The 21,386-nt window shown below is 38.5% G+C and overlaps 2 protein-coding genes across 5 annotated transcripts in view; one reads left to right on the top strand and one right to left on the bottom strand.

Annotated features, from left to right (window-relative positions):
* fkbp16 (FKBP prolyl isomerase 16) overlaps positions 1-13,610 on the top strand; it is a 34,932-nt gene extending 21,322 nt beyond the window's left edge. For 3 of the 4 annotated variants that reach the window (XM_079466614.1, XM_079466615.1, XM_079466612.1), the window contains exons 5-9: positions 7,776-7,993; positions 9,336-9,514; positions 9,718-9,795; positions 11,416-11,556; positions 11,678-12,055. In XM_079466614.1, coding sequence (XP_079322740.1) covers positions 7,776-7,993; positions 9,336-9,514; positions 9,718-9,795; positions 11,416-11,556; positions 11,678-11,764 — 703 coding nt within the window. In that variant the 3' untranslated portion in view covers positions 11,765-12,055. Of the gene's footprint in view, positions 1-7,775; positions 7,994-9,335; positions 9,515-9,717; positions 9,796-11,415; positions 11,557-11,677 lie in introns of all 4 variants that reach the window. The other variant, XM_079466613.1, reaches the window with a different exon arrangement.
* Positions 13,611-14,553: 943 nt separating this feature from the next.
* On the bottom strand, positions 14,554-21,028 carry rasef2 (RAS and EF-hand domain containing 2). Its single transcript, XM_079466486.1, has 17 exons — positions 20,450-21,028; positions 19,907-20,059; positions 18,790-18,880; positions 18,422-18,517; positions 18,244-18,324; positions 18,006-18,121; positions 17,841-17,909; positions 17,656-17,737; positions 17,435-17,505; positions 17,116-17,290; positions 16,909-17,010; positions 16,450-16,594; positions 16,249-16,330; positions 15,865-15,979; positions 15,668-15,781; positions 15,317-15,393; positions 14,554-15,216 (listed from the first exon to the last, which is right to left on the bottom strand). Exons 1-17 carry the CDS (start codon positions 20,758-20,760, stop codon positions 15,114-15,116), a joined length of 1,983 nt encoding a protein of 660 aa, XP_079322612.1. The 5' UTR covers positions 20,761-21,028; the 3' UTR covers positions 14,554-15,113.
* Between the last annotated feature and the right edge of the window lie 358 nt (positions 21,029-21,386).

Raw genomic sequence — 21,386 nt, 5'->3', positions numbered from 1 at the left:
CGATACGACAGACGTGGAGTAATTGGTGCTTCTGCAGTCAGTCACGCCTGAGGCATTCCCATAGTGAGATACCTCACTTCTGTTATCAGAGAACTGGGGTCACGCAAGTTAAGCTATTGATTTTACTGACTGGACCTTTAAAAGAATGCCTAGTATTTCTAAATATAGATGCATTTTAAAATGCAAAGTGACACAATTTGTCTCGTACGTAGCTCTATGAATATGACCTGCGTCCTGCCACCTTAATAGCCCTCCTGATGTTAGCACGCGTCACCTGAAACGCTCATCTGTTCTCCCAGACTGCTCTGTCTCATCTCTATAGCAACAGCCAAAGCTCTTACCCCTCCTTTGACTAACCATCACAGTGTCTAACCAAAGCTTTCTCCGAAAACTCCACGCCATCCACTAAAACCACAATGGCTGTTTATAAACAGGCTGGCCTACGCTATCCGAAATGAGCACCAGTAAATGCCTCGACTGGAATCAGAGCAGTCATGCCACCTAACTTGAGTCTCGACCTTCCCGATGAGTGTGATATGATGTGGCTCCAGTACTACCCAAAACAGTCATTCAAGCATTTGTTAAAGTTCAGGCGTTTAATCTCAAGGGCCGTGACACAGTGACACATCGTCTAACTGGTTTTGCGAACAGTGGTTGGATAGGACATGCTATGTAAAAAAAGAGATTCAGTTCTTCTGAAATGTTCCTAAAGCTTTTTTCAAATATTTTAAATCTTACAGAAATCTAATTGATAAAACAATGCGGACTTTATGTAAAAAGGCTTATCAACTTTAAAATGCGAATTGTTGACATCAAAGGCTGTCTAAACTGTTATTGAGACGAACATCTGTCAGTTACATATCGTTGCTCTTCTTAAACCTTATTATGTTTTTACCATAAATCATTATGGTTAGTCACCCTTTATGTTTGTCACTGGGTTTTGAAGATATCTAATAAGTATTAAAAAAGTGCTTGTCAACTTTGACAACACAGTACTGAAAAAATACTTTGTTCCCATTCCCTTGTAATGTGGATGGTTAATATTATTTTAAACGTTTCAATGTTTGATTTTCCTGTATCCTTTAACAAAAGAGACGCTGTGTATTTGTACTAGTTATGGTACAATGATTAGTTGCCACCTTTAATGCCTAAAGAAAACTTTTGGTCTCAAAGCAAAACCAGTTAAAAACCAGTTGATGGGACTATTAGACTTAGAGGCAAGACTAAAGTTTATGGTTGAGCTTTGTTGGGAGTTAGGTTCCTCTGTGCTCAAATAGCCCCTCAGGACCAATCAGCCCTGGGGATTTATACATGGGTTCTTTCCAACGCTCTGCCTTCCTGACACCTAAATGTCTCCTGTTTCAACTCCCTGGGGCTTCATCAAATACTCACATTTCCCATTAAATGCTGACTGGAAAACAGATATGTGCAATGGATCATGGGAATCATGCAACATCTGATTTATCAGGTGGAAGTTTTTTACAGATTATCTCTGATCTGAGAACAATGAAGGGACTATGCAGAATCACACTTTTGAAACATTCAGTCGTGCTGCAATAGCAGGTGAGAAAATCCAGAAGGGTGATTCATTCTTTCATGATCTTTAACCTTTGTGGTCATTTGTGGTTTTAACTGGAAGAGTTTATTTTTCTCTGTTCTGAAACTGTTAACTTACCTGACCCAATTTACACGACACACGTAAAATGCATTCTTTCTATATTATTATTAGTGAGACTAAGAACAGAAACACATTTTACAACCGCGTTAGCAGTTTTCCAATAGCATTTCTATAAATTATATACAGTATTCTGATTTATGTGTGTCTAAGAACTTGTCAATGCATACCAACCGCTTTTTTGAAAGCTGCATCCGTTTTAAGATCTGTCACCAAGCTGCTTAAATTGAAAAATACTCCATAAAGTCTCCATAAAGCAAATGTATTACCTCTTTCGGCCAGGATATCATGACTCATCGGTCAGGCGGGTGGTCTGTCACCTCATTTAAAGAGCTTCCTGATCACAGTTCAGACATTAAGCACCTATACTGGGAAACACATTTGCATTATCACAATACTTTTATTTATCTGGCTGTTTATTCAAGCCCACGATCAAAGTGACATCATCCAGTCCTCCAAACCTTAATGAGCCCAGTTTCTGCCATGTTTCTAATAGGGATGCTTGGACTACACAATGCAAGCTTATTACTCGCGATATAAAAAAGTTTTTTTACATCTACGTGTAAGACATGCTTTTAACTCCGCCAGGGGAGCACTTCGGGAAAAGATTACAGATCACGTCATCTCTGGTAATCTCTAGAGACAACCAATGCGCATTGGCTACCTTGATGAAAAAATGTCCGGAAAGGAATGCAGGTAAATTATTTTCTTTTAAGCATTTGATCAATAAGTTTCTATTAAAATAAATATTTTACAGTTGATATTTTGCTTATATAAAAAAAGGCAGGTTCCATTGTGACAGTTTACCCCGTATGGTGACAGTATACCCTGCTGCTGTGCCCATTATCTCAAAAGGTCAACTTGTGTTATCTAAATGAGCTTTATTTTTTTTCCATGGGGAATAATGATGAACTATTCAGTAGCCGATACTTTTACGGTCCAGTGTACGAGATTAAGTGGCAACCAACGGTGGGGTTGCGAAATGCAACTGCTCAGACCTCTCTTTCGCAGCACTATAGTGAATGACACAGAACTAAGATGTCATCCCGTAACATATTTATGAAACATGCAATATAGAGCAGTTTAGCGATACTGTAGAAACAACATGGCAAATTGTGTAAGGGGACCTGCTGTGTATGTGGCTAAAAATAGCTCATTCTAAGGTAAAAAAAATCTTTGTCTTTATAGGTGTATAAACCCATATATGATATAGTTATGTGTATCATATTGCATTTCTGTCAATCGATCCTCCTAGAAATTACACTCTGGACCTTTCAGATATGCGCACAGAAAAAAAGGCGGACCTGCCAACCTGTGTGCAGTTTTCCTGCTACGCAAAATATTCATGAGGTCAATCCACTCTAAACTGCACAAAAACCTGGTGACACAGTTGCCTACTCCAAACAAGCAATATAATAAAGGAGAATTTGTCCAATCGTAGCACTGGGTTCATCCGCCAAATAGAAAGCAGGGATGATTGACAAGTCGTATTGCCTATCAATAACAAGAGTCTGCAAATCGACGGAACCACAAAATCCTGCGTGATCCCCTTCCACCTGCACTTTCTGACGAATGTTTAAATGAAGACTCAAGACATCTGACCCCTAAGGGTAATGGGTCGGGGTAGATGTGGAAAGTTGAAATATTGAATTAGCTTGATCCTATGAAGTTGACGATCTCTGGGGCTCCTTTCATAACAAGCACTTGACCGCAAGATTTATAAATGAGCGATTACGAAAAGTTACCATGATTTTACCATGTACCATAGGCGCCGATGGATACTTACACTCTATAACGTGCACAGTGAAGGGAATCCGCCTGAAATCCGCCTGGAGCAGATTGAATGCGCTCTGCAATAACGCATTCTCAATAATTTTCAATAAAATAAAACATCATATACAAACTGCCTCAAATAAAGTATTATCGACTTTATAAAGGTTCAAATGAATGGAGAATTGTAACATCCTCTCTGGTCTGTCAGCCCCCCCAGCATCAGTGCTTTCTCCCAGATTCACCCACCCACTTTCACTGGACCTTTAATTTCACGAACTACACTCCGCATGATCCTTTGCACCCAGATGTCTCGAGCACCCACATGATTGGTGCCTATGCCATGTAGTGTACTGTACTGTAGTGCACTGCAGTGTCTTTGTTAGAAAAATTAAGAAATTAAAGACAGACAGTGTTTACTCTAAAATAATCAAATTAAAGGGATAGTTAACTAAAACGTTTAAATTCGGTCATACTTTATACAACAACCTCATTTGTTCCAAACCTTTATGAGTTTAATGTTTGGAACACAAAATAAGTTATTTTGAAGAGTGTTGTTTACCAAACAGTGGGTGGTCCCCACTGGCTTCCATTTTATTTTTTTCAAAATAATGTATTTTGTTTTTCACACCAGAAAGAAAACCATAAGGGTTAGGAACAATATGAGGATGAGTAAATGAGTAAATCATTTGTGGGTGAACTATCAACCACTATTTAACAGGAATAGCATAAAGGTGTGTCTGTGCAGACCTGCTAAACTTTGGAAAATACAGTAAAAACCTGTGTTCTGTCACTTTGGCAGATGGTACTCAAAATAAGATTCAAGTATGACAGCTATCCCAGAACCTGTCTATATGCAACATCAGTGAAGAAAAGACTTGTGGGCATCAAAGGAACAGGAACAAATAAATGTGAATAAAAAGCACAATGTCATAGTGGCTCTGGATAAGCAGAAGTGCTTGATTGTGGTCTCAGTTATTGGTGTTTATTGGATATAGTGCATCTTATTCTCACTCAGTGACCATGCACTCCTTGTGCTATCCTAAATGGGTCTTCCAGTCCGGTGCCACATTACATAACAATTCTACTTTGACCTCTTGAGAAATAAGGGAATGTGAACGCTGACCAGATCTGCTTAGTCAGCACATTATCAATCTGTATGCACTGCTTCATTCTGGCTCTGTGCTGTTTACCTTTGACCTAACTGAAAGGTCTATTTACAGGGGCTTATTTCTGTTCTGCATGGTCACACAAGGCTATTCTGTCATGCATTTGAATGTGAGCATTGTTTTTGCTGTATTAGCTACTGTAAAGACAGAGTTAAAACGGAAGCGAATCATAGCCTGAAGTGTTGTGTTAAGCCAACAGATCAATTACTCACACACTGTACCTCAGATGAACTTTCTTTTATATTCAGCGAGAAAAAATGAAATCAAACACAGGAGCATTACAGAAGAATTATCAAGAGTGCTGAATAAAAACAAACCAAAGGGAACACCGGCTGGTCAATATATGTGAGTGTATAATGTATTGTGTCTTCATTAGATGCTTGTTTTAGATGGCAAACAAAAACACATAAAAAAACAACTTGATTTAATAATTATTAACATACACTACATGACCAAGTGTACAACCCCCCTGTGCTGTTTTAACATTTAAAGTGATAGTTCACGAAAGAAAATCAAATTCTGTCATCATTTACTCACCTCCTTGACTTTCCGCAGAACACATATTTTGAAGAATGTTGTTAACCGGCACCCACCCACCGGCACCGACATCGATCTGTGTCCATACAAAAGAAGTGAATGGGTGCATGCGGTGCTCGGTTGTCAACTTTCTTCGGAACATCTTATTTTGCGGACATTTGAGTGTGCCTTCATTTGTAAACATATGTACATAAAGTAACCTGAAATTTCACGTTTTAAACAGAGATGGCAATATAGAGGCAAACTGTATGGATTTCAGCTTAAAAATGTGCTCTTGAATTGGTCCCAGGACACACATGGTGATCAAATATATATGTCGGTTTGCACTTAAGCATTGGTCAAATGCATTAATGCAAATGTAAAATGCTGTAAAACTGGCCTTGCAGCTGATAGACTGGATCATACAAGCACATACCAGTTACATAAGACATCTCAAGACAGGCTAAGATTTTTGTGAACACAGAGGCAACAGGGCTTGTAGCCAACAGATATGAACAACTCTTTTAGACGATGGAGTGCGTTCATATATTTCTTCCTAGTGTGTGTTTCCTGGGAACTGAACCCAAAACCTTGGCATTACATGTGCCATTCTCAACCAGCTGAAGCACAGGAACAGTGACACAGAAATGTTTCAATACACAGTTCAAATATGCATGAGGTGGCGCGGAACAGAGCTATCCCTTTACACTCGGCTTCTCACGCCAATGACAATGTAAGTTCAGTAACTGGATCTAATTTCACACTGAGAGGAAGGAAGTGAGCTGATAAAAGCATTATTGTTCTAATATGCTTGGATATCAGGTCTAAATCATGTATGTGTGAACAGAGTTTTCTACAACACGGAATACGTTTGGAGACGTTACCAAACATCTTTTCCTCTCTCCTTTTTCGACCAATAATACAATCAAGTGATTGATTACCTGATTAAATGGACCCCGAACAACATAATGGCAAGAATCCAGAGACTAGCACACATGCACTGAATGATCCAACACGCACACACTGATATTAGTTCAGTGGTGCATTGTGGGTCATAGAGACCAACTAACAAAGCTAGTAAATTGTATGCTCTCTATAGTTGCAATTAAGAGACGTAGGATCTGCTCTCTGACTTCAGCACACCAGCTTACTGATACTAAAACTCCAATTTACTGGAATACACTGAAGTGTGCTGGGAAAGCTCCAGCTGTACAAACAAGTATGTTTGGGCTAAAGAACATCATACTGTGACAATATACCAGGACATCTTACTTTTTCACATCTGGCTGTTTTATCTCATGAGAACACACATAATAAATGTGGCCGGTGCGATCGACTAGGTTTCAAGCGTTTTATTTGTCAGTGTATTGATTTATGTGTGGTCATGTGACTGTGTAGTGACAGTAATAAGAGTTAGATAAGGTTGTGTGGGAAAGGTGATATATTCCATAGACCTCTGGGATTTTCTTGTGCAGTATCACTATTCGGCCCCTTAAACATTTCTGTCAGTCCTAACAAGCTGGTGATCTCAGATGGCCCATGGCGGTAACCGTGTGATGCTACTGCTTCGCATGCGGAGAAGAGATGAAATCAAAAGTAGCTTACATATCATTATCACTCACATGTGAATGAAATTGGTATTGAAGTGAATATATCCCAAAAGCTGTTTTACAAAGGCGGCTTTGGATAATACATATTGACAGATGTATTGATACTCCCCGGAATGATCTATCAAGCAGTCAAACATAAAAAAGAGCAATGCTTGCTGTTTCATATGGAGAGAGTTAGGGTGGTATTTACCTTTGCTGTTCATATTATGGCCAATGGTCTCTTGGATGAGACAGTGAGAGCAGCACGCACACTTTCTCCAGAGAGCAGGCAGCCAGTGTTTTAAAACAGCAGCTCTCAAACAATAACAACCACTATACCACAAGCACAAAAATAGCAGAGACTTGTTTAAAGACTTAAAAGAAAAGCCGTGACAAACTGCCAAGATCACCACAATTACACTTACTTGAAACTCCAGTATGGATTCGCAGAACCAGCAATGCTGCATTGACGTTTGTCTGTGTGTGTGTGTAGATTTCATGAGCGCTTGAAACACATTGATATCAATTTTTACAAACTTTTCTGGCTCTTTTTTGTGTGAACCTTTATGCCAAAGACAACTCATTGTCCTAGTCATATTTCTTTTATATTTTAACGCACTGTGATGTCATTGTGACATCAAATAGTCCTTGTTAACCATTTGTCCTTAAAATCCTGGTTTTTTAGGACATATGTTCTTTTATGTAGGAAAAATATTAAGATGACATGTATCTTGTTTTATAAAGTCTCAACAAAAAATTTACTTTGAGGCTAAAATCTTTTTTTTTAATCATTTCCATTTTAGTTTGAAAGCATAGTACCTATGAACCACAAGTATTTCTGGCTTGAAGAAACTGTCGTTATAATTTTGGCCTACCTGTATCGTGTGTGTGCGCGTGTGCGTGTGTGCAAAATTATGCTTATTTAGTGAAGGTTAGGTTTTGGATAATGTTTAGGGGACAAAATATGAAGTTTCTACAGTGTAAAAGTAATTATGTCTAAGAAAAGTCCCCACAACATATAAAACAAACCATTGTGTGCTTGTGTTTTATTGTCAGGGAGCCTGATATACCAGCATGGGCTCCTATCCTGTATCAGTTGCAACTCCTGGACTTCAGAGACAAGCCTGACCCTCTTTCCCTGCCCATCCCTGACCGGATCCGCATCGCCAACCAGAAACGAGAGCGGGGCAACTTCTACTTCCAAAGGGAAGAATACAGCCTGGCGGCACAGGCTTACTGTATGGCTTTGGATGTACTAATGACACGCACATATGGTAATCATGCTCATGTGCACAAAAAATCAAAACAAACAAAGCAAAAATCTGTTTAAAACAAACAGTTTTGCAGAAATATGAACCTATTTTTTACATTTTATAATGATATAATGTTATGTGGATGAATATAAAAAGTCAGGGACTAAACAGGGACATGCTACATCTCATCTATTAATTTGATATAAAACGTATAAATACCCACACGCATTAATTATTAACAGCCTTATCGTATTTAATAAAACATTCAATCAATGGTAAAATAGAGAAACTCTGCGACCCTTTATAAACTTCAATTCAACCTGGTCCCTGCCAGCTCAGCTCATCCATTTGATCGATAATCATGTCATTGGAATGGCCAGCCATGTCTGCGAGCTGTGGCCACCCGGAGTAACGCTCTTTATAAACCCTAACCTAATCAAAAGAAATAAATCGACATGTTATTTCCACCTCCTTAATCATGGTAATTGCTGGAAAGTCTGGCCCATCTTGAGAGGCACATTTGACAGTAATGAGACAGTAAAGTGCATAGCGCCGGTTTGGATTAGACACCGATAATGACCACATATCCAGGAGTGATCTTCACATCGCCACAGTCTCCACTGACCACTCAAGCGTCACATATTAGACTGTCCTTCACTTTCCTCTGAATGTTTTTCTACATTTAAAAATCCTATATAAATATTCCATTAGCTGAGAAGTCATTTTCTAAATTATTTTTTGTGTAAGCATACAGAGACATGACTTTATACAAGCGTATAATTGACAATGTCCAAGTCACTCTATACGTATTGTTGAACATCTAGATATACTGTAGTGTTGTGTTGGCAACATTAAACATTTCCCTTTTTTGGAGAATAATGTTGCAAAACCAAGTGAGCTGTCTCACGTGTCATTCCATACTCGTGGAACACAAAATAAGATATTTTGAGAAATGGCGCAGTGGTTTTATGGCCACACAATCAAGTCAGCGTAGTTGTTTATGTTGTCACTAACAGTATATATATTTTCTTTTGTTGTTCTGTTGAACACAAAATTTCGATATTTTTAGGAAAGCAAACAGCTCTGGGGCACCTTTGACTAACATTGTAATTTTTCCTACTATGGTAGTCAATGCCGTTTCAGAACTGACAATTGCAAACATTCTTCCACAGAACAAAGAAATGTATGCAGATTTGGAACAACCCGAGGGGAAGTAAATGATGACAGAATTTTCATTGTTGGGTGAACTGTCCCTTTAAATGCATCTGCTAAAGGTTATTTTTGACTAATGTGCTTTCAAAAAGACGAGTGAAACCACAAAACTTGAGTTCATAGTGTTATGACATTCTGTCTCGTCTTACAGAGGGTCAAACCTGTGTGGCAGAGGAAGAAGAGGAGGTCAATGACTACCGGGTAAAATGTCTGAATAACTTGGCGGCAGCACAGCTTAAGCTCGGACACTTCGAGGAGGCGCTGCACACAAGTCAAGATGTTCTGTTCCTGGATCCCCACAATGTTAAAGCACTATTCAGGAAAGGAAAGGTAAGAATGATTACTACATATTCGACAAGATCTGTGTCCAGCTTATAATTTATATTAATTATGTTTTATTTACAAACATTAATGCCATTAATAGTTTCCATCAATTTGTTAATTAACAGAGTGGTTTTCTTAATGTGTTTAAAAGGTATCAATTGTCAGTTGGAAATGTTAAACCTCTCTGAAAATTCACAAATTGTTTGCAGCTTTTATCAGATAAGGACGAGTATGAGGAGGCCATGGAGACCCTGAAGAAAGCTTTGAAACTGGAGCCGTCCACTAAGGTGAGACACGTAACCATATCTCCTGACCTCATCTACAATTAACACGAACAAGCAACTGAAAATCCCTTCAGCAGCTTTTTACAGATCAACTCAAGGTCTCATCAATGTGACAACACCTGGCTGACTGAACTGGAACTGAACGACTTACTCTAACTTTCAACTGTGCCATTTCAATTCAATGCCACTGGGTAGAAGTGTTTGTATTAATGCATGAAAAGTGCACGTATTGTAATCTTTATGATGCTATTAATTACGCTTTCAGCGTTCATTAGTTCAAGCACTTTCTAAAATGCTTTCAAAAGACTGAATTCGGGTTCAGTTCAGGTTTGTGGATCAATATAGCCTGCTATGGCCATTTAAATATTTTCCATTCAGTAATTTCTGAAACTCGTGCCTTTACTTTCTTAAGTCTTCATGAACGTTTTGTTGTAGAGCGACATGCTGTTTTATTGCACGTCAGAATTCTGTGCTGAGAAATTCCACAGAAGACACAAATGCACTGTTCCATGATCAGTTTGGACAGTCAATATGGTTTATTTACAGTGCATGAAAAGGTCATGAAAACTACATTTGTTTCTATTGTTAAAACTGTAGGGTATAACACAGCTTTGTGCGGTTGCAAATTACAAAAGCAAAACCTGTTCCATCATGTCTCAGTGAATAGTCAGTCTGCCAAATCCTCAGCACAGCCAGTAAGATTAGAGCTGTCGGGAGCCACTGCGTGGCCACATCTTCCTACAGTAAACCTGCACTGAACTCTGTACACATTTCAACTGTGACAGACGAGAAGTAATAAACCGAACAATCAGCCTCATTCATAAAAGTGGAGAAAATAAGCCATTCTGCTTTCAAAGTTAAAATCTGATCTAAGTTTTATTGCAAAGTTGCACAATATGCACCAGCATTTACCTCCAGAAAGCCTTCAAAACATTAAAATGTGTCTTTTTAATGCTTTGATCTCGGCCTTACGAAACGTTTGTGAGTGCCCTCAGCTTTCCTCATACCCTGTTTTGACCCAGAGCAGTCATGGTTAAGAGTGAGCCGTGTCTAGACAAAACTAAAATATCTGCTGTTGCTATAATGACACCCCCGTCTGGATGGCATAGCACACCGAAAACATCCCTTAAGAAAGAACTTGTTGCAAAATTTTAATTATGACCATAGCGCCAGGAACGGCATTGGATGGAAACGTGGCATACTGTACTATATGAATTGGTGTCTCTTATTATCTAATGGATTTTTATAGTAAGAAGTGTATAAAATGCTAAGCTGATAAAACTATGTAAGAGATTGTATTTTAGAATACAGTGTACCCCATACAATCCTTGGCTTACGCTGTTAAAGAATAACCAAAAAAGCTTTAGTTTACATCTACAACAAAGCAGCCATGAACAAACAAGCGAGTGTTGCTTTTAGAAACTCGACTGCCAAGAAGTATTGTTTTGTATGCTGTTACCCAATCATGACCTACCTGAAACAAAGCTTTCAGATAGAGACATGTCCCCATCTGCTGGGCATTGCGCACATCTGCTGAACCTCATACAGTATAAAGCAAGATGGATAAAACAAAGGTTTATATATACACTGTAATGTTATTCTTTGTCATCCTGTTTTTAATAGGCCATTCACGCTGAGCTGTCAAAATTGGTAAAAAAACAGGCAGGAGAAAATGAGGTCCATAACTGGGAAGCGAAACCAGCTGAACTGCTTGGGGAAAACATAGCCCCCTTTCTGACACCTCCTCCAAAAAAGAAGCCCGCTGTAAGTGACTGGCTAGCACCTAGTAAGAAAAGTACAAGTGATGGAAAATTCCTTTCAAAATGTGCCAGTGCTGGATTCCAAGTGCCGTCATCTTTTGATCTTATGTCTCCTACTCTTTCAGGGTATTTCTTGGAAGTTTCTGCTTGGAGCTCTGGTGGTGGCCTTGGGCAGTTTAGTTACATCTGTGGTCCTGACCGCATGGAACTAATTTTTCAACCTGCTCGGAGTCTCACAAACAAACATTCCACTGAACTTTTCAAAGGGCAGCTGCATTAGCTACTGATCGACTGTTGGCAGACTGATGCAAAGCATTACAAATGGGCAAAGTTTATTTAAAATGTTAACAATAAAACAAGTATTAATTAAAAATAACTGTTTTTTTTGCATCACAAAGGTTGGACTGAACCTTTTTGACTTCAAGGCAATAACAATAAACAAAAACTGTCCACAACTCACAATTTCTACAAAAAAGTATTTTAAATAAATAGCCAAATAGTAGAAATAACTAGTTTTTAGTTGTCATTTTATCTTTTTTAAATCTTTGTTTTGTCTTATTTTAAATAACTTGAAGTCATCTTGTCTCTAATGTTGTTGATGTCCCTAGTGGGCCCCAACTGCCTGGTTGAGAACAGATTATTTAAAATCAGTAAAATTATACATTTAATTATTTCATTAAAATGCATCAATATCTTCTAAATTTTTAGAGGTTGCTTATGCAATCAAAGCGCATTTATTTTCCCGTTTTCACTTTTCGGTTTAATCATTATCGATTAACAGCAATAGAGAACTTGATATAAAGCATCATCACGCCCACTGTTTGACACTTCTGGTGTATATTATCATACATTTCCCTGCAGTTAGGCCTGCCCTCAGTGAAGTGGAACTGCTTCTGTTCTAGCTTCTAACCCTCACAAATACTCTGCTTCCACTCCAGGGTTCAGTTTCCTTTCCATAGACCCGAGCTCTCCAACTCCCCCACATTCTGACACTCCTTTAAACAGACTAAATCGTGACTAATCAGAATCAGGACCTCTGGTCATTTATCTTTATTGGCTCTGATTTTGACGTGTTATTCGGTAAGATAATACTGCCGATAAATCACTAGCATCTTAACAACAGTAGCCTACAAGACAAGTAGCCAGTCTTTAAAATAGACTTGAATCAGGCCTTGTTGTAACATAGACATTATCAGTCAAAAGGTCATCTGGTTTCCACTGAGGAAGAGTTTATGTTTGCAACATAGCCTACGTTTTTGTCTGTCAGTGTGTTCTTGAGGTGAGCCAGCAATATCTAGCGGCAAGGTTGCGAATTGCAACCAACCGCTCACTCCTTCCCTTTAGAAACACTATGACGGCTGACAGAACATGGCAAATTACATGTAAGGGGAACCGCGGTGTGTGCAGATAGAAATAGCTCAGTCGAAGTTAGAAAAACGTAACACTTCATTGGGTAAGCTCTTTATACACCTCTAAAGACATAGTTATGTATATTATATTTCATCTCTATCAATAGATTATGCCAAAATTTACACACTGGACCTATAAACCTAACGCACCCAATTATATTAGTTGTAGCCAAAACATTTGATAATTCCATGAATTCCATTAAAGCCACACAGGGACAGCCCTTGATGTGACTTAAGATTTTTTTTATCTCAAAAAAGGTGTTTATGTGATCTTGGGGGACCCCTAAAGGCGTAGTACTCCTATAACTAGGTTCTTATCTTTTCTTAAGATTTATCAATTACAACAATGCATTCGTTGTCACTGCATGGAGCTATCCAGTCACTTTAAAGATCATTGACATTTGGATCTATGAAACTTAAAGGTGTGGTTTCCCGGATAGGGATTATCTTAAACCAGGGGCCTGTTTCAATAAGGAGGTTCACTCTGAGTTCAAGGTTTAATTCAGAGTTGGTTTACTTAGAAATTAGAAACTTTAGAGTTTTTGGTGTCAGAACAGCTGATTTGAGTTAGTTCTATCAACTGGGTAGACTCTGGGTAACAAAATGTATGAATAAAACAACAGAAATAATAAAATCATGAGTGCGATACATCATGGTGTACTGTATAGGATCCTTGTTAGTGTGCCAGACTCTTGTGTCAGTTTCAGACTGATAAGCGGTTCAAACCCTGCTCGGGGCAGTTTTGGGCAGGAACGGCTGGATGTCAAAATTAACTGCCTATACACTTAATTGCCTTTATAACTTCATTTCTGCATTTGTTTATTTATTAATTTCTTAAGTGTATAAATAAAGTGCATGTATAAAGTAATTTCTTATCCTCCGAAGAAAACTACCATTTGTGAGGGCATGTATAGGAAAGAATTTGATCTGATGTAATACAGAGTTTTGCTACATATAATTCACTGTAAAGAAATGTTTCACAGGGAAATGACAATTCCAATCGGGTCCTAAATTGCTCTCCTGAAATCAAAGTACATCCCTATTAACTAATGCAGCCTCTTCACATACAGGATCCTCTATAAAGATCACACATGACATTTTAGTCACTGAGATTGTCTCTGTGTGATCAAAATGTGCGCAATGAGTGACCGTATTGATGAATGAGGTACACAACTTGCGCTTTAAAAAGGGGAGGAGATCAAAATAAACTGTTTACCAAAGAAAACCTGCACCAGACCAGGTTAGGTTCACAGGGTAAGTTACTATGGTTACTGACGGAGTACAAGTTACCTCTCTTTTAGAAACGGGCTTGAGTTACACCGCTTTCTCTTACATTCTGAAACGGAAAAGCCAGAGTTTCCCTCATTTCAGGGTTAATATACTCAGAGTTTTCACTAAACCTCCTTTCTGAAACGTGCCCCAGGACTATGCCTTAGTTAAATTAGGATATTCAAGTTGTTTACAAAAAACATTACTGGTATGCATCATGAGACAAAATATATTAGTGAGATTGTTTAAAATATGTCAGTGTAAATAGTTTTTGATCAAGACACCACTAACATTGAAGTTAGTCCTAAAGCCTGTCCAGGAAACCGCCCCCAAAAAGCACTAAAGTGTCACAAAGCCTGGTTTACTAAAAGCATAACAGTTCAAAGGTTGTTTCATTTTATCCATCACTTGTTTCCAGACCTCTTAAACTCTAAGAGACTGTATTAAACAGTTTTAATGAGAAATCATTTGAGCTTTAACCAAATCTAAAAACTTTTATTTAATACAATTATGTTACAAACATTTATATGAACATATACTTAAACATTAGTTAAAGTAAATTTATATTATAGTTAAATTAACACTGAACCCTGAAGTGAAATTTGATCAATTGTAGGCAAACGTACCGTTACACATTTGATCAGTGTGCTTAAACACTTTGAAAAACTAAACTACAAAACAAATACATTTCTAAAATTGCTTAAAGTGACCAGCTCTATAAAAAGCTTATTTAGCAAAAATTCTTCAAATAACTTTATAGGGTAAAATTACAACTACAAACAGTATTAAAAAGGTACCTTTACTAAAGCACTGACTTTAAAACAAATGTGTGTCAAGTAAACCTGTTATCTCTGGGGCATTTTACAGTAATGACCAGCAAAACTTAAACTCCACAGCAGTTGCTCAGTGTCTTCCTTCGATTGTGAAGACTCAGCTTAACCTGTGATTCGGACCTCCTTCTCAGCTTTGCGTGTTTCTTTACTTCTCTGTGATAATGATTAACAACTGCTGTAAACCCTTAAAGACTTTCATAAAACTAACACATCTTTGGATTTTCAACAAAGTTAAAATGAGGATGCAACTTACCTTGCTAAATGTAAAACTGCCTCTATAACATTTGTTCCCTCTTTGGCACTTGCCTCACAGAACATGGCATTGTATGTCTAAAGCAATAGACAGCATCTATTAGACATTTACATTTATGCATTTGGCAGACGCTTTTATCCAAAGCGACTTACATTGCATTATACATTTGTTTCCGACTATGTGCAATCCCTTGGGGGTCGAACTCATGACCTTGGCATGGCTAGCGCCATGCTCTAACCACTGAGCCACAGGAAAGCTTAAAATTATTATATTATAGTTAATGTAAAGCAGGAAAGTTATTAGAACTGTCACAATGCTCATTTCAATCATCCCAAAACAGACATGACTCACCATAGCAAGTTTTTCACCATGAAAAGCCGTCACACAGCTTCCTTCTGGCATCTCGGCCCTCAGATCCACCTTGTTCCCGATCACACACATGGGGATGTCTTCATCTGTTGACTCCTGTGAGGTGAAATACACTAGTTTGATAAATCTGTACAATACTTCTGAATCGCTCGCAATGGAAGTATTTAATGTGACCGTACCCGAATCTGTTCCACCCATTCACGGACGTTAAGAAAACTGCTCTCAGACGTGACATCGTACAACAACAGCACTCCATGTGCTTTACGAAAATATGACCTAGCAATGCTGCGGAATCTGCGTATGAGAACAGATTTATGTCATGTTGGCTAGTTGAAGTATTAAATTAGACATCCATCTGCATCAAAATAGCTCATAACCTTGTTTAATTAATTTAAACCCACTTTAATAGCTTTAGTGGGAAAAACACGTGACGCTTTGGCATGTTAAAAGAGGCCATTTTAAATTGCAAAGCATGATGATGTCACTAACAAACCTATTTAGATTCACACCTTAGTAATGAATTTCAAACACACGGTTCTAACTTAGAAATGAAGCGCACACACCTTTCCTGTCCAGCAGTGTCCCAGATCTGAAGGTTTGTTTTCTCACCATCAACCAGCATCTTCTTCATTTGAAAATCAACACCTACCAGAATGGCAGCGAAGTTATTGCTATTAGTATATTCAATCCTTATGATGTTCATATGGTACAGTAACCTAATTTTAAAGCACGTTTGACAAAAATATGCATTTAGATTTTCTTACCAAGAGTGGTCTGTATATCTCCTTTGAATTCATTGAGACTCAGTCGTAGTAAGAAGCTGGACTTTCCTGACCCAGCATCCCCAGCTAACACCAAACGGTACACTGGAGCCAGATCCTCAGTGTCATGAAGATCGGTTTCAGTTTGCTGAGAACAGAATCAAACAATGATACTGTTCTCAGTCAACTATTACAATGATGAATTATAAAATACGAACATAGATAACCCCATATCAGCACTAAAGGCTATTCGTGGCACATTCAGGTGGTATCACAACTTCATACCATAAAACCAACAAAAACTTAAAGATCCTATACAAAATAACACAGCAATGCTTTTAACAATCTAAAAAATAAAGAGTGAAAAACATTTAATACAAACACACGATATGTCAAAGTTACAAGACTTTGTAATGTGTACATAAACAATTTGTTTGCAATGTAGAACACTGCAAGAACTACCTTGACAGGAAAAGCAGACAGTCGTCGCCGAAGCGAAGAGGTTATTGAGCCAACTGTGCTACGAGCTACAGATCCAATACCTTCAGATTTCAGGTCTGAAACCTACAGACAAAACATTGTTATTAAACCAAGCAGTAGGTATGCATCCACCATTTGCTTTAGTGATATGTACTGTACTTATGCTGTTAGCCTAACATGCAGGCTTACCTCCATCTCCGATGATGGAATATAAGAGCAGCTATGATGTGCAGTCTCTTGGCTGTCATCACTGTCATAATCGCTGCCTGACATTGGCTCCGTGTCAGTCTGAATGGAAACACCACTATCCAAATATCGATCAGCCCAATTCTTAACCAGGACCATAGTGTCCTCCTCTGCAAAACTAACAGCGCCATACAGAAAATGTCATCAATAAGGAAAACAAGCTTGGGCATAAACAAGATAGTATCGTTGATGTTTATTTAGCATTAGTTTCTGTCAAGGTACAACTGCAACAAATGCAGAGTAAACAGCAGAGAATAATCACCTGCCCTGGTTCATTGTGCTCTGTCGAAGCGGCTTCATCTTCCTCGGAGGAACTTCATTTCTGGGTGAGAGCTGTAGAAGAATAAACATTTAAAATGGCAATGGGTTTGTAAATGAATAAATGAGAAAACCCGAATAACTGTGTGTGTATTGGAAAGTCTAAATGGTATGATGTTTACAATAAACGTATCAACACAAATTCAAAAGCAATGAAAATGTTACCCGTCTTTTTGTAGAGGCGTTATCCTGAGTCAGAGCAGAGCGTAACCCATCATTGCTGTCGTACAACGTCTTGTTCATTTCCCTGATGTGAAAAGGTTATTATTTTCAAAAGTGACATGTTTAATACTGAACAGAGCGACAAATTATAACGTTGACAATTAATGAGAAAGACTGAATAAACTTACTGCAGAATTTCGATATGACTCGAGTAAGACTGGTATTCAATCACCATTTTTTTCAGGTCATCACTTTCCCTGTCAGAATAATAAAATTAATATTGAAGGAGGGGTATACATGTACATGAAGGTAAGAGAGGTTAAGTAAGTCTGCGTCAACACCAACTTTCTCACCTCTCGTGTTGAAGTTTTTGCTCAGTGAATGCGTTCTTCAATTTGTCCAACTCCACCTGGAGAATGGAGACGTTCATCTGCGCTTTCATGAGAGAGTTCCTCAATTCTTCATTGTCCTACAAAATGCAGACAATAACATTTTGTTTTAGTATCAAGGACTCGGGATGCGTTACACAAGAAAGAATCTGTGGGTAATTCAAGAAAGCAATGCGAAACATAATTATGAAGAGATTCTTACCTCCATTAAATCTCTAGTCTGTGATCTTAATCTGATGGCATCTTCCCTGGGGCCGGTTAATTTCGACCGCTCTTGATATTCCTAATATTAAATGCAATGCGACCAGTGTTACAGTAAAGACCAAATACAGAAGCAGCACACAATGATCTTTGGAATGACAGACCAATCATTCTCCCACCTTTGTGAGTTTCTCTATACTTGCATGCAGGTCAGCAAGCTCATTCTCATGCTTGATTTGGAGTACTGCAACAGCTTCGTCACATTTCCTTCGCTCCTGCATACATGAAACCCAAGTAGAGCCTTCTCCTCATATGCACAGGCCTAATAAAGAGGCATTTACAAGCGCTCATAGAGACGCCATTGTGCGCACAGAGCCAGGCTGGACCTCTTGTTAAAAAAAAAAACTGCTCGCTGGACTACAGGAATAGTCTGAACCTCAAATCGAGCTTTTTCAACATGAATAGTAAACGGACTTTAAGACATAATTCATTGCATATAACAATGCACATTGAGAATTTTTTTATATAGCCGACTTGGCCCTCTCACCTCTTCTCTAACTCTTGCCTCTGTGCAGGCCAGCTGCTGCTGCAGGTCCTCCTCCATATCTGCATACTGACTGCTGGTCAGCTCCTCGGTCCTGTATAACAAGCAGACCAAAAAACACACTTTAATCACCAGAAACGGATTTAAATCTCTAGTTATTTAAAAGCGGTTTAGAATAAAGGGCACTGTATATCTAGACTGGTTAATGTAGGCACACCCACATCTAAGAAATGTTCCCTGCTAGCCAGTAGCATTGAATTACTCCTTTCAGCTACACAGTCTTATCATAACCAGCATGTTGGGCAAACTTCTGATGAAGGAAAACAGAGAAGGCAGGGCTCTTGCGAACATGAACCACAACTATGTAAGGTGAAGCAAACAGCCTAAACACACAGTAAAGCCCGGGACTCCAGCTCACTATGAAAACAGAGCGTCCACACCTACTGAACCACTCAGCCAAGAAATGACAAAGCATAAATTGACATTCTTAAGTTGATTCTGAGAAAGGAGAAAGACTTTGTGAAAGCTCAGTAACTCGACCCTGATTTTCGACTTCCTCCTTTAAGAATAAACTGCTTGTTTTAATATTACAACAGACACTGAAACCATTAAAAGCATCATTTTGGTGTTCGCTTTACTATGTATTGTAGTAGATGAGCGAGTTTTTAATGATGTTGTAGATTCATGACACAGCCATAAACCGCACAATATAATGAAAAACTGAAATTCATAGTTTTCATGTAGTACATCCAAGACAAAAATAAATAAGACTCCAAAGCAATTCGCCAATTATAAATCAAAAAAATGTATTTGAAACACAAGATGTCTATTCTACGGTCTTATTATTACTACATTCATTTTCTGACAATTGATCCTGCAAAAAAAAAAAAAAAAAAAACACACATTAGACCTTTATAAGGGAAGAGCACCTGCAGGCCTCAAGACCCCTGGTGGGACTGTTGTCCACCATCTATCCAAAGCACCATTACACATCACACCTCCATTATTGTCATTCATAATGATATCACTTATTATATGACAATCAATGGAGCCAAAGCAGCTGTAGGAACATTGGTTTCCCTTCCCAGCTGAATGTTGGAAATGCCAAAATGTCGCTCACCTTCGGAGACTGGTCTCCAGTTGCTCATTCTCCATTCTGTGCTCTCTGCTTTCGGCCACGAGACTCTTAATGATATTCTCATACTGCTGCAGTAACAGCTCATCCGATGTGGAGTGGATCTGTTCATACAACTCACTCAATGAGCCCAACTGCCTGCGGTCACAACACAAGGTATTGGGCACAACATATTCCACAAACACTACAGGAGCAGATCTAACTTTGGTTGCTGAATCAAAGTGTCAGGAGACATGTAGAGAACGTGGAACCACACAAAAGTAACTGTGGAAATGATGTGGAGACTAAAAATAAATTTTATCATCCTCATATTATGGTCACAAATTAAAAATAATGAAAACACAAATAATGTTCGAACAGAAGTTTGCAACAAAATAATTTAAAACCTAAAAAGCATACAACATCAAAGCAGAATATTTTACAACTTCAGTAAAAGGACCATCAACTTTTAAACAGTTTATGATTTTTTTTCCACATTCATATCAGTTGGAACAAGTACAGTATATTCTGCCCCAATGATTTTCATACCTTCCCAGATAATAAGCCACATCTCCATCTAACGTGTTCTCAAATTCATCCCAAGCACTTCTTTGATTTTGCAAACTGCTGCCCAACAAAGCCAGATTCAACGCTTCGGACACTTCCTGAAAGCTTGACGAAAAATCGTTGAAATTGATGTATCCGTCTCCATCCAGATCGAACTTCTTAAACAAAGTCTTCATGTCCTCCGCAGGCACATTAAGCTCAATACAAACATTGGTGAAATCCTCGATTTCTATCCTCCCCGACCTGTTCCCATCACACGCCGCAAAAAGCCTCCGCAAGTCGGTCTGGTTCATCGTCTAACTTTTCTTCGGGAGGATAAACAAACGGTTTCTCGCACTCTTACCCCCGCTAACACCTGTAAAATGCACCGGTAAACCCCCACCCAAAATAAAGTGGAAGAAATACGAAAGTTAAATATAAGTTTGTGAAGATGAGTGAAAGCCGAATATTTGTGCTCTAGCCCGCACACACATCAGCAACAGGTGCGCTGAAACTGGATTGAAACGAGAGACAGGTACGGCGCGTGAGAGATTGATGATAGAGGCAATTATCTCACCGTGTAACGAATCCACTATCAAGCGTGTTGTTTATTGGATGGTTCAGGGAGGTGGGCGTGGCTGCAATCTCAGAGCCAGCCCACATTTAAAGGTGAAGCGCCGTGAGTTGCAGCCACTGATCCGGTTACTGCGAATAAGTGGTTTGTCCCTTTAATTTGGGTTGTCTGTCGTTATAACAGTCGCTCAATTTAAACTTTGCATGTTTTTCTACATTGGCATTTTTATATCAGTTCCAATACAATGCAACAAAATTAAAAACCTATAAGAACTAAAAACAGAATGGTGGGGTTTTTTCTATTTTTATATAAATAAATATTTGTATATGTTTATTTCTTAAAAGTTCAAAAAGAATGTAACGTTTA

This window comes from Barbatula barbatula, assembly GCF_947034865.1.
Source record: "Barbatula barbatula genome assembly, chromosome: 10".
In the NCBI taxonomy this organism is placed as follows: Eukaryota; Metazoa; Chordata; class Actinopteri; order Cypriniformes; family Nemacheilidae; genus Barbatula; species Barbatula barbatula.
This window is presented reverse-complemented; position numbering and strand designations above follow the sequence as displayed.

What these genes read in the sequence shown, in the direction of transcription:
- rasef2 (XM_079466486.1), bottom strand. Translation starts at nt 20,760, where the DNA reads ATGAACCAGACCGACTTGCGGAGGCTTTTTGCGGCGTGTGATGGGAAC. An exon ending in AGGCAAGAGTTAGAGAAGAG is followed by an intron (nt 18,518 to 18,789) that starts GTGAGAGGGCCA and finishes TCATGTATGCAG; the next exon opens with GAGCGAAGGAAATGTGACGA. An exon ending in GTATAGAGAAACTCACAAAG is followed by an intron (nt 18,325 to 18,421) that starts GTGGGAGAATGA and finishes ATTTAATATTAG; the next exon opens with GAATATCAAGAGCGGTCGAA.